The sequence below is a fragment of the Apostichopus japonicus genome, chromosome 12 (genome assembly GCF_037975245.1).
Source record: "Apostichopus japonicus isolate 1M-3 chromosome 12, ASM3797524v1, whole genome shotgun sequence".
Taxonomy (NCBI): Eukaryota; Metazoa; Echinodermata; class Holothuroidea; order Aspidochirotida; family Stichopodidae; genus Apostichopus; species Apostichopus japonicus.
Window position 1 is genome coordinate 25,247,022 of NC_092572.1, and position 12,858 is coordinate 25,259,879.

Genomic DNA, 12,858 nt, shown 5'->3' on the forward strand with positions numbered 1-12,858 from the left:
GCGTTTCCAACCACCCACAAAACAAACAGACTTTACACTGCAAAAACGAAAGTAAACATTTCGATAAGCCGATGAAAACAAACAACAACTGCTTCGCAGTGTGATAAGATAATTGTGAAAAATAATATGCAAATAACATGCCATCAGAGATGTTCAGTATGTCTACTTCTGGCATATCAAGTCAGTGAACTTGAAAGAAATGTATACTGTTTGTTTACTTTGGTATACTTCCTTTTGTTTCCTAATATGTACACATATATCATATGCATAAACACATTTTTTGTGTCCTCTTAATATTGACTTTTTTAAACTTTCGCAAAGTTGAACTCTTTATGAAGAGATAAAAAAGACAAAGATTAATATATGAAACAAAAATCTTCCACAATAACTTTCGAGTTGGCGAACAGATGGAATGCTTAAAAGTACGAGAAGTTGTATAGGGGGTTGAACTGCCTCGTGTTTACAGCTGCAGCTACTGTGCAGCTACTAGAGTGGACATTGTCCCCTCCCAACTCGATGCCTCTGGTAGGATCTGTAATTGCCATAAAGAAATTATGACAGACACCTTTAGATTCCGTATGTTTATTGCTGAAACTTCATATCAAACTTGACAGCGCTTTCGCGTTTCTTTTTAACTTTTCGAAAAATACCATTAACTATTCGTCTTGTTTTTTTCTTTTTTTTTCACTTTTGAATGTTGGATTGTAAACAAGTATAACCAAAATGTATAGAATCATAAACGACATAATGTAATTGTGCTAAAACAATTGTGTTTTTCAATTCCAAAAAACAGAGAGTGAAATAGCAAACGTTTACACAAACAATGCTTCATGATGTAATCAAGTGAGGTAATATTTTTGGAAAAATCTTGAAAACAAAAACAGTGCTTTAAAGAAGGATTTGTCAATTTCACGGTCACATACCGCTGAACACATAATATATTTCAAGTTGACGAAGGTAAAATGAAACATCACGTCTCCATACATAATGAGCAAATACAGTTGTGACAGTTGGAAAATGGTAAGCTTTGTCATTTGCATACACACGTTTCATACAACGTGCCTTACGTTCAATGAAGAAAATAAGAACTAATTACAACGCATTTCGCAACAAGGAACTACTTAACATATTTCAAAAGACAAATATCTACATGTCATATCAAGTCTGAGGAAAATGAGGGACTCTATTTTTAGGTGCAGGAATAAAACATCACAATATGTGAGAATTTTACATGTTTAGCAAGATAAAATACGTTTCCAGAACAACGTTGCTCAAGATTTATGAAAATATATAAAAGCTAGCAAAAGATAACTTAAAAATTATAGATTTTATTGCATCTATTGGGTAGATCATTAACCACTTGCTGGGCAATGATCACTTGTACCAGGTTTGAGCATTCCCATGTCCACCAAACTTGCAAAAACATGATATCAAACAAAAATTTCACAGTCTTCTCACTCCATTTGAAAGGTAAGAAAATGGATTAAATTACAACATTAACAACTTTATTACAATTTTCCGACAGCAATGTAATATCCATCTTCTATATTTTCAATTACTTGGCAGAAAACACGTGCTTCATCTGATTGACTGTTCGTTCCATTTTTCCTTAATTGGGCTTCCTCGAAAGATGAACTAAACAATACATGTTTACGATGATTGCTCGTTATGGCGGGAAACACTTATAATGCTATTGACAGTGTTCTTTCTGTTTTAATGAGTCTTAAAAGCTGGCTGTTTCATAGATCACTTGTAGGTAAGGTCTCTTGGTTTTCTTGAAATAGTTTATTTTCCAACTGCCATGGCATGTCACTGTGCGAAATCAAAACACAAATTATAAGTTTCTAAGAATAACCCACATACTTTGTTTACTATAGATTAAGATGACAAGCGATCCTGAGCTAATAATAAGACCTACCGGTATGAATGATTCAATTTCTTCTCGTTTAATTTGTTTATAATTGTTTCTTAAAACAAAAAAATTGGAAACGTTATCCACCTTTATAAAAACAATATCGTATATGTAGTTCAAAATCATTCTTGAGCATTCAGTGAAAGAATGTCTTTTGTGATTTTAAATGTTCTACATTGAAAAACAAGGACGAATTTGCAATGTAGCATAAAGAAAGGTTCTTAAACCAGAGTTAACATCCATGTTCAAACATGAAGTAAATTTATTTAACGAAAGAGACTGGAATAAAAAGAAGAAAAGGTAGCTTACCTCCATTCCCTCCGAAAAAGTAGCACCTGTAATTTATAAAAATTGAGAATATTTGTAAATCAAACAACTAAGATTTTACTCATTATTGAAAAGGCATTAAATGGTATGTATTGTACTCAGAGAATATTCGTTTTACATATCAAAAGTTCTGTCCCATGATTTACGAAACAATAGTTTAAATATCCACAACAATGTTATAGCGCTAATTCTTGTTTCTTTTTTTAATGGTGATAGTGATGTTGAGGATGTCATTATGCAAATATTTACAAAGGCTAGAAAGCTATCAAAATATTCCGCTTAGTGTGCTCAGTAATTTCATAAAGTATATTTTATAAGGATTTTAGTAGCAGCTGCGGTTGTGATAATAATAAATAAAATCAGGCAATTTCAAATCGGGTGGTTTCAGCAATTTAGCTGAAATTTGGAATCTTTTCAATTTGGAAAGTCATTTCAGATGGGAAACTGTAGATTGCTCTTGGATAAAAAACCTACCTTATAAGACCCGGCCGGACATTGAAACCCAACCTCAAGATTGTTAAACCACATTACTTCATTTGCCAACGACTTTATCCACTCGGTCACAGCATATAGGATGTATGGTGCATCCAATAACCATACAATATCCAATAACATCCAAATACCGAGCTTTTCGGTTGCAATGGTTTGCCTTAATGATTATAAATAATTATTTATGTCTCTTTGATTGTTGTTGAACGTTTGCTTCAATGCTATATGTCACGTTTTTATCAACGATTGTAAAACATGTATAAAGATGAAGGATGTAAAGAAGGGATACTATGGTAATGAAGTTGCTTTTGACATAAGTCAAGGTGTATGCAAGTTAAGGTTACCTCCGCCTTGTAATCGTCATTATTCATCACCCGTCCATTTTCTTGTTGCTGAGAAAAGAAAATTATTTCGTTACTGCCTCTTCAACTTTTGCATTGTCGCAACCATTGTAATTAACTGATCCCAATGTAAAAGTCACTACAAAGTATTGATATTTTTGTCATATTAATTACTTGTTTAATACTTATTAAAACGTATCCATTACATATATATATATTTGACGATAGTCTTAGCTACAAATATTACCTTTTTCGATTCCTGCATATCGTTTAAGCATAAACAGGATATAACAAGTGACAGAAAACGTTGTGAAATACCAGTTCCAGGAGCTTAAAATTTATTCTTGAGCCACAATGTTTTTGTTTTCCTAAAAGAATAAACGAATAAACTCTTTGTGTAAACATCTAAGACAGAAATAGACATCTGTACAAAAAGTTAAAGGTTTTAGACATTTAGGATATTTTTCTAATATATTTGAAGTTTTGAAAAGACGGTGGAATCATCAATTGTTTACTAACCTTCCATTTGCCATCCTGATCAAGCTGAAACCACTGTGCTGTCGGATTCCATTGAACTATTTAAATCAAAAGAAAGCAAATACCTTTAATCAAAATTAAAATAATCAAATATAACTGCTTTACCACTAAATCCGAAACAAGCGAAACACATGTATATTGAGATATTACAACTCACTGACTGTAGGACCAAGTTTAGATTATTCTCTAATGCAAAGTATACTTTGTAACAATGCTTTTGTACAGTTTGGTATGCAAAAATAACGATTGTTACTATTTGCTTTAACATAACACCTTATGATAACCTGTTCCAGAGACAATCCCTCCAGTCGGCAGCAGTTATGTACTGCGCTCAATGACAAGTTACCTCACAGGTACCCATTTAACCCCTGGGTGGAAAGGCAAGTGAGATAAAGCATCTTGCCCAAGGACACAACGTAATTAACAAGGCAGGAATCGAACCAGCAATCCTTGGATCACGAGTCCGACGCCTTAGCCAATTGGCCACCACGCTCTCATAGATCGTATTAAGTATTCAGGTATTCACAGCCCATAGTCTTAAACCGGTCAGAAGTGCAAACATATGAAATGAAACACTCAAGCCGTGCAGTGCAAACGTGCGCGATTTCCTTACATACCTTGCAAATTGTAGCGACTAATGGAAATTACCTTATCAATTAATGGAACTTACCTAATACTCCCTTCTTTTCTAATTCCGTAAATAAACATTCACCGGAATTCTCGGGCAGTAGGCAACATTCGAATCTGTTGTTTGGGTATTGACAACAAGTAATGTCAGCGGTTGGCACAAGGCGTATCTCAGTTATTTCTCTCGTATGACACAGATAGGTAACATTATGAAAGCATAGAAGTGTTACTAATGATTGGGTTGATGCAAATGTGTATCAACAACTGTGCAACTCCAAACTCCTTGGTTTCAAACGTTTACTATAAATCAAGATGTTTCGCTGCCAAAACAAATTTATCAGCAGCCAAATGTTGCATGTAAGAAAAACTGTACAGTTGCTGTTTGAAAATGTTCAGAGCAAATTATGAACGCTAACAAAGATTTAATAGAAGACATTAATTAAAAAAAAATTCTACATTTAAATCGCTCATAGTTCGTCCTGATGGGTTTATCCAATATCCAATGAGCAAATAAGGATACTTACGTTAGTCGCTCCAAGCCTTCACAAATAACAGAGTACTTAAAAATATCAGTCACTTCGTCATATGTCAATTCCCGTCCTCTCTCGGTAATCTTTAGTTCTTCGACCATTTTCAATGTTTGCAGTTTTAAACCAGAACTAAGCGTGAGCTTCCTTTTTGAGTAATCAACTGAGTCAACGCATTTTTCCAAGTCTATGCATTTTATGGGAATCTGTAGAGTAAGCAAGAGATATCATTGTCAATAAAATAATCAAGATACAAGAAAAAGTTCAGTCTTAGCAACATTTAGCATCAAATAACAAAGCGTTTTGCATTTCTTTCTCCGCATGTTGTAAAAACATTGGCGTGTTTACTTTTGTGTATATTCTTTATCCAATTTTTATCCCATTCATTATTAACAAGCAGTCAAAATTGTAACAAAATGCACCAAAATTGGTTCATGTATGTTTTGAATAGTTATTACCAAAGTAGTCTCATTAGACAGTTAGTTTGTTACATTATGTGGATTTATCGTTCTGTTTTATTTCAGTACCAATTATGTCACAGTCTCGTTACCCATTAATAATCCCATAAAATAATACACGTTTATCCATACAATGTTGCTTACCAGTACTCTGAATGCTATGTCAATCAACTGCATAGTGGATCTCTGCAGCAACCTGCTATGCTCGGAACTGATGTAAATGGTATCAACACATAGCTTTCTAACTGTTTCCTTAATATTGTCGACAGTTCCACTCTTCTCAAGCAGACAAAGAATGGCTAACTTGTCACCATCTTTCAAAGTGTTCAGATATTCAATAATGAGATCAGCGGCGTTGGAATTTATTCCACATGCAAAGCGATAAACATATTGCAAGTTAAATGGATCCAGATTCTTAAGGATTTTTCTCAGTTTACTTTCAGACAGGGATTTCACTTGTTTAGCTAAATAGTGAGCCGCGTACCATTCGCATACCAAGTTGTGAAAGAATCGTACAACAATCTTGCGGTTAATGACTTCTGAAGAGAGTTCATCATATTTATCGTCAAAAGACAAAATCTCCTCCTCAATTAATATACCAACTCGCAGGTAATGTTCGTAAAAATCTGTTCCTAGTTTGGAAAGAAAATCTGCTTTGCTCCATGAAGTTTTGTGTTTGTCCCCTGTCAACCAATCAAAAGCAGCTTCATCCAGTTGTGAATGGTCTGTCTCATAGATAGAAGTTCTAGCATTATGGTCGTTGCTATACTTGTTTCGTAGGTGATTATGAAAACATGATATCATGTACCGGAAGAACGACGTGACAGAATCAAATTTCAAATCAGTGCCTCTTTCGTGCGTTATGTGTGCATACATTACAAACAAAAGAGGTACTTCACAAATGTCACCGTGAATGGGATTCTGTTGGAGACGGTGCAATATGTCGTCAGCTGCATTTGTATCTCCTGCCACAATCGCTTTCTTAATATAATTTCTCCTGTCCTCGTTATCGAAACCATTCAACCTAATGTATAGTGATGATGATGCAGCATCCTTTGGTAAACAATGCGTTCTTGTTGTAACAATGACTTGCAGGTTTTGCAACATTGTACGTTCAATGATGGATTTAATGTCACTCTTTAGAAAATTAGCAAACTCGTCAATTTCGTCGTAGCCATCAAAAATCACTACAGTAGATTTACTTCTACGAATGATAGACTCAATATCTTTAACAGATAGTTCAGAGTCTATTGGAAGCAGGAAAAGTTTAATAGCTTCAAATAGTGATTTAATACTCCCTAATTGTCTAAATCGAATGAAAATTACGAATTCTATATCTGTGAGTGGTGAGTTCACCACACGCTTGCACCAATCGTGAACCAATTGAATACCAAGGGTTGACTTTCCGTAGCCAGGATCTCCAAAGATAACACGCATCTTAGAGTGTTCCAGATTTTTATTTAATATTTCATGGTACGATTTCAGTCTATTCCAAACTTTGCGGCCCCGTGTACCGGTGGTAGATATCTCTATGGCTCCTTCTACATACAAATCGTTAACGCTAAAGAGGTTTTCCTTCATGAAAGGAATGGGACAGACTGTTTGGCAAAGTTTTTCATAGTGTACCCGTAGCTCTTGCAGGAAAACACTCTTCTTGGCTAAAAGATGAATGATAGAAAGTCAAACTAGAAATCTTCTTAATGATACATTTGTGTTAGTTGTATCATATATTTGTAACATGTGGTCATCAACTGCGATATACTAAGATGTTCCAAACAACATGTAACATATATATTTTTTGGAAAAAAAAATTGGAATATGCAACATCATTATTAATTAGAACATATACGATGCAATGGACGTTGTCACTTCACGGAGTTCTAGTCTTTTGCAGAAGAATGCACCATTTTTTCAAGATTTGTTTTACCTATACCATTCCAGCAGTATGCTATCACGTTATTTTGATCCAAGTATGTTGTTGAAAAAGTTGGAAACGTTTGCCGAACTTACATTTGTCAATAGATATTTACGTAACGAAATGTATGCAAAAGAACGACAAGCTAACCTGACAATTCTTCGTATGATGAATGTTGTGTAATCATGTACTCCATCTGTAGAAAAACAAACCAAATCCAATATAAAGAAAACCTCTGCTGGAAGTTTCATTTAAATGTTATCTCTCATTATATCAATATGTTTAAGTTACTTTACAGATCAGAACAAGAGCTGCTTATATAATATAATTTCCAAAGGATGATTTCATTTAGTCCATGCGGTTTAGGTATTTATAATGAAAACGTTCACCTGCTAAAACGATCAAACTTTATTTGGGAAACGTCAGTATCGATGCTCTTTGCCATGCAGAAATGAAAGCTTCAGCAAGTCTTAACATTAATGTTTTCCTAGTATACGTTATAGACATAGAATCTGTAGATATATTTTGCCAATACTTTGAAGTTCTTAAGATGGATATAGTTTAGTACTAAAACTGGTTTCAATGCTACCACTGTTTACAATTCCCTTGAATACATGAGAAAGCAAAAAAAAGGTTTCACATCCAAACATAATCTATAAACAGACATTGGCATAATAGCAGCCCAATAAACTTTCAATCCATTGTGTTCCTCTCCCCCGCCACCTTCCCCTTCAATAAATATCATTATTTTCCTATGTCCTATTTTTAGAGATCTTGCCCATCACAGTGAGTAATGTCATATACTCTAAGGGCTCTAATAGGGGTTCATTCGTGAGTTGTTAGTACGATTGAAGTAAATGACGAAATACATCAGATTTAGATCTGAACAACACTTAATCCGGTATCACTATAAGCAACCGTCAGTTTTAATTTAATTTTAATTTCATTGAATTATCTCATTTACTTATTCGTTTTTCTTCAATTCTTCCCTTCCTTTTTTTCTCTATTTTCCGCAAAATATCTGCAATTAACCGATATCAAATTAATGCACAGACGTTTTCATTTTAACTGGGCTGTTCACAGGTTCGTCGAGATAAAGGCTAAAAATTGATTTAAATGTATTTGAAATTACATGACATATGACACTCACCTCCTCATTATGACTTTTTTCGGTGACTTCATTTTGTTTTTGTCTCTTCTTCACTGTATATCAAGAACAACGTTATATATCTTTAAACGGAACGTCAACAATAAAACTATGATTAACAATTTGTTCTATTTGGTCAATATCAAGCACAAGACCTCGTTGTAGAATATAATTTTGAAACCTGAAACGTCAAGGTGAAATCAGTCGAGAATCTGCGTAGATGCTCACATTATTGTTACCATTACAAGGATAAACAACCATATGACTTTCCTACTTTATTGGAATAAACATTGCAATTTGTTGTTATGAATTTAGTTACCACGTTCTAGTAAAGTTGATCAAGGGCATTTAAGTTTCAACTTTGTTTTCATAATTTTTAATGACATTTACCTTGGTAAATAACAATGAAGAGTAACATGATGAGAAGTATGGTACTGCCTAGTCCCACTAGAACTGTGATAAACGGACGTTGATACTTTACAGAATTTGTTGAGGTCGGTTGCTCTGTATTGATGACTCCCTTTGTATATAAAACAGGATCTTGAAAAAGAAACGAAAGCTAAAGTGATTTCGGTCCTAGTTGGATACATGTTAATATAATGTGTGGGTACCCAAAATATGTTGTTTCATGTAACGGCATCAATAATTGATTCAACCTATGGTACTCTAAGTGCCAAAAATTAGATCTATATTCTAGTTTAGCTTTTACGCATTCCGTGGTGTTTGAAATGGCGAACTGCTGGTATATAGATTTGTTGAATATTTTATATTAACAGTCCTATGTGGGTTGTTCTAGTTGAAAGATGATCTTTTTGAAATATTATCTCCCAAGACGTCCCCGAGAATACTTTATCACTTTATATATTTAAATACTCTACAAAATACTTTACTGGATTAGAACTGTTTGTTTTTGAGAAAATGTTCGGCCCTCCGTGATGTTTTCCAATGTATATCTTTTTCCTTCTGCAATTTCATTCCAATCCCTTTCCTGTATGGTGAACATCATTAAATAATTAAACTGATAGTGACAGTGCTACCTACCACTTATAAGGATCATGTCAAACTTTTTTGACCAGTCCAAAGGAGTGTCTTCATTTTTATGGGTTCCGCATTCAATTGTGAATCTAGCATCACTGGTACCATGCAATTCATACGTCGCTGTCAGAACGATATCAAATGTCTCCCCTTTATTAGTTACTTTCAATTTTTCGAAAAAGGACATTTTTCCCTTGTCGCTTGGGTAAAACGCTCTGAATGATAGATCGACAACTGGACTAACGCCAAAGAGTGAGCAACTCAATGTACCCTCTGTTTGAGCCTCTATAACACAGTATTTTTCCTCGCTGCAGCCATCAACTACAGGATAAGAGGGTTGTGGACTCACTGTATAGCAAAGAGGAAAGTATTTGTATTTTATTGTGTAGTTTAACGTTTAGTTCACTTGTACGAAAAGGAAAATGCTTTAAAACCTTTTGCATTAGAATTAACTTCTAAACATGGCTAATACTGAGGGAATAAATTGAACCAGATATGATATCAACTGAATATACCTGAAGACATGACATGAACCTGATATGTAACACAAATCTCCCTTGTCAAGATCAGATGATCGCAAATGTATTTAGTTTAATGATTAACCCGTTATAACAATCATTGTATCATAATGGTGACGAGGCTTTGTCCTTAAAGTAATCCACAAAATACCACACTATTAGTTCTTTCCCCTTGTAGACTTAGGACTGTTGTTAATGCAGCTGATATAAATCTTGTACACTATGGAAGTGTTCGGAACTCTACTGTGTAAAGTTTAAAGGCCTATTATTATCTAAAATAAATATTCCATTTGGGAGTGATTGCTCTCTACTGAAACGAAAGTAAATATCAGGACAATACATATTTACCAAATTGTCTACTTAATACGTTTATTTTGCTGATGAAACCATTTCTGCCGTTACAATATTTGCTCAATCAACCGAACCGAATTGTACAGTTGCTTATAAAAGCGTATTCGACTTGAATATATTGCGCATTTATATGCATCTGTGTTATAACATGATAACACGTGTTATGCTAGAGGCACATTTTATTGCGGCCTGTGTTAAAAAAATATATATATAAAAATATTAAAAAAATAAAAAATATAATATAATACCACTACGATTTACTGTATTGTATCTTTAACATATCTAGCTCTAGCATGCTCCCAAAACATAACACGTGTTAGTGTGTTATAACACCCTGGCATATAAAAGCATAATATGCTACACGTTAAGAACAAATATAAGCTCACACCTTTTCGGCTTGGGTGGCTCAATAACTCACCGTAAATTAGCACGTGATGTAGTGAAGTATATTGTACTGTTCCATCGCTAAAGGAACAAGCATATAATCCACTATCTAGTATTTGTGCTTGATTAATCTTCATCGCTCCACCTTCGCTAACTTCAAAGTTTCCAGAAGTAGTAGTTTGCCTGTTTCCTCCAAAATATGTAGCTACTGCATAGTCAGTTGTGACGTATCCCTCCGTGAGTTTCCTCCAAACTAGATGTCTCACGTTACTATTCCCACATTGTAACACTAACTTTGAGTTTCTTTCAAGTATTGCCTTTTCTTGTTCCATTGTTTCATAATGAAGTACCCCATGCTGTATTATAATTTCTGATTCGTTTTTAACAAGAAGTCCATTAGCCGAGAAAGCTTTGCAAACAAAAAGTGATAACGATGTCAAATTCCCAAAACCTGTGTTAAGAGTTGAGTATGACGAGAAAGTCAAGGTCTGATGCACTATGTCTTCCGTTTGTGTTTTAATGTAACTGTCACCGGTTTCGGTTCTTTTTAGCCATTGTAAACTAACTTTGGGTCTGGCATGTTGAACTGAACAGGTAATAACATCGTTTTGCTTTAACTCTGTAAAGCATAACGAAGTGCTGTTCCCACAAATGTCGATCACTGGAAAATCTGGATATGGTGTGACTGTTATAGTGAGGAATTTGAAAAGGAAATTATGCAACAGGGCTTCTTCATTAGGACATAATTGATACATTACGAAAAACAAAAGAAACAATGTTTGTTAATCATAGGCACTGTTGTAATAGTTTGATACAAATACAAACACCTTAAATTAGTCGATGTTTGCCATTTTAATTCATTTCTATTTAAATGCTTGGCAATCATGATTACCATGGATTGTAGCATACTGCCCATTCTATAAAGACATATTCTAAATACATCTTCTTTACGTAATGGAATCACATTGACTTCAAATAAGCTTCAGAGCACATGCAAATGGAAATTATTGTTAGTAATATATAGAAAAGCATTGGAAGGTTAGAATGAATAGGAGAACCATTTTGATAGATAAACAACGAAAACAAATTCTTACCAGTTACAACGACATCTATGTAATGTAAGGACGGTTCTGCACCCTCTTGTTCGAACAGTACGGCTACAAATGTATGCTCATGGATAAGAGAAACGGCGTTTATTATGAGCGAGCCATCTAATGTGATATTATATTCATCAGATAAGCCTCCATCGTCGATTATGTTGTGCTCCTGAAGTACAGCAATTGGTTTTGTTGTGATATAATCTACAGAGTCATACCAGATGACTGAATAAATTTCAGCTCCAAATGAGCAACGTAAGGTGTTCATCTCTCCATACTCGAGATATTGGATGGGTTCACATTCATCACCAACTGGGAATGAGATATGAAACTTCAAATGATCTCCTTATTACGTGTCGTTTGATATCAGTATTAAAAATATCAAATTCAGTAAAGTAATTTGCAAAATTCCATACGCTCAGAAAGTGGTCAATTTCCACCAAAGCAGGTGTTGTTTCAATGTGTAATGGTCATGTCCTTGTTGACATAAATCAACCTATAGGCTTTTTCAAAAATAAATATAAAGTGCGGTTGTATAACATATTTTAGTTCATTTGTTGTTGATTAGAAAACCAACAATGCACTTGGGACTCACGATAACGAACAACGAAGGAAGACATAAACATATTCTCAAACACCGCTATATGATCCTAGCCATATATCATGACTGTTAAGGTGCTAGTCACACCAACTGAAGTAACACCAACTGCTTTTTGTACCTTCAAGCTCACAATATTTCGATTGTGGTATAAAACCGAATCATACTTACTTGTACATGGAAGAATTAGAATCAACCAAAATAGCTGCAATATCATTGGACCCATCGTGCATGCTATATCGTCAAATATTTTCCATAGATTCTACAGAAATACACATGAAAAAAGTGTATCAATATTTAAGACAAGTTCGTTCGTAAGTATGTGTCTAGTAATGGAAAATATGTCTTGTTAATGACAATATTTTAACTATTCAATACCTTGACGTATATGATGAATTGATAACCAGTTCGCCAAAAGAACGTACGTCTTAAGAATGCAATTAAGAGCCGTATTTAAATAAAAGGGGTGGGTTATCAACTCATCTGTAACTTTCATTCCGCTAACCCTTTGTGAAATAAATGTACACGTAAGAATCTGCAGGATGTTGCTGTAGTGTATCTAAGTGAGTAACGGTGATCGTTTAGAAAACTGATA

The 12,858-nt window shown here is 34.3% G+C and overlaps 1 protein-coding gene across 1 annotated transcript; it reads right to left on the minus strand.

Annotated features, from left to right (window-relative positions):
• Positions 1-665: 665 nt before the first annotated feature.
• LOC139977988 (uncharacterized) lies at positions 666-11,974 on the minus strand. Its single transcript, XM_071987880.1, has 12 exons — positions 11,663-11,974; positions 10,603-11,253; positions 9,322-9,663; positions 8,671-8,820; positions 8,284-8,336; positions 5,363-6,898; positions 4,758-4,966; positions 4,277-4,350; positions 3,589-3,644; positions 3,073-3,120; positions 2,222-2,247; positions 666-1,812 (listed from the first exon to the last, which is right to left on the minus strand). Exons 1-12 carry the CDS (start codon positions 11,931-11,933, stop codon positions 1,740-1,742), a joined length of 3,489 nt encoding a protein of 1,162 aa, XP_071843981.1. The 5' UTR covers positions 11,934-11,974; the 3' UTR covers positions 666-1,739.
• Positions 11,975-12,858: the final 884 nt, after the last annotated feature.

Coding starts and splice junctions, on each gene's coding strand:
- LOC139977988 (XM_071987880.1), bottom strand. CDS start 11,933: ATGAACACCTTACGTTGCTCATTTGGAGCTGAAATTTATTCAGTCATC. Junction 8,337..8,670: donor CTTCATTGTTATTTACCAAG/GTAAATGTCATT, acceptor CTTGATATACAG/TGAAGAAGAGACAAAAACAA. Junction 3,645..4,276: donor AGAAAAGAAGGGAGTATTAG/GTAAGTTCCATT, acceptor TGATTTAAATAG/TTCAATGGAATCCGACAGCA.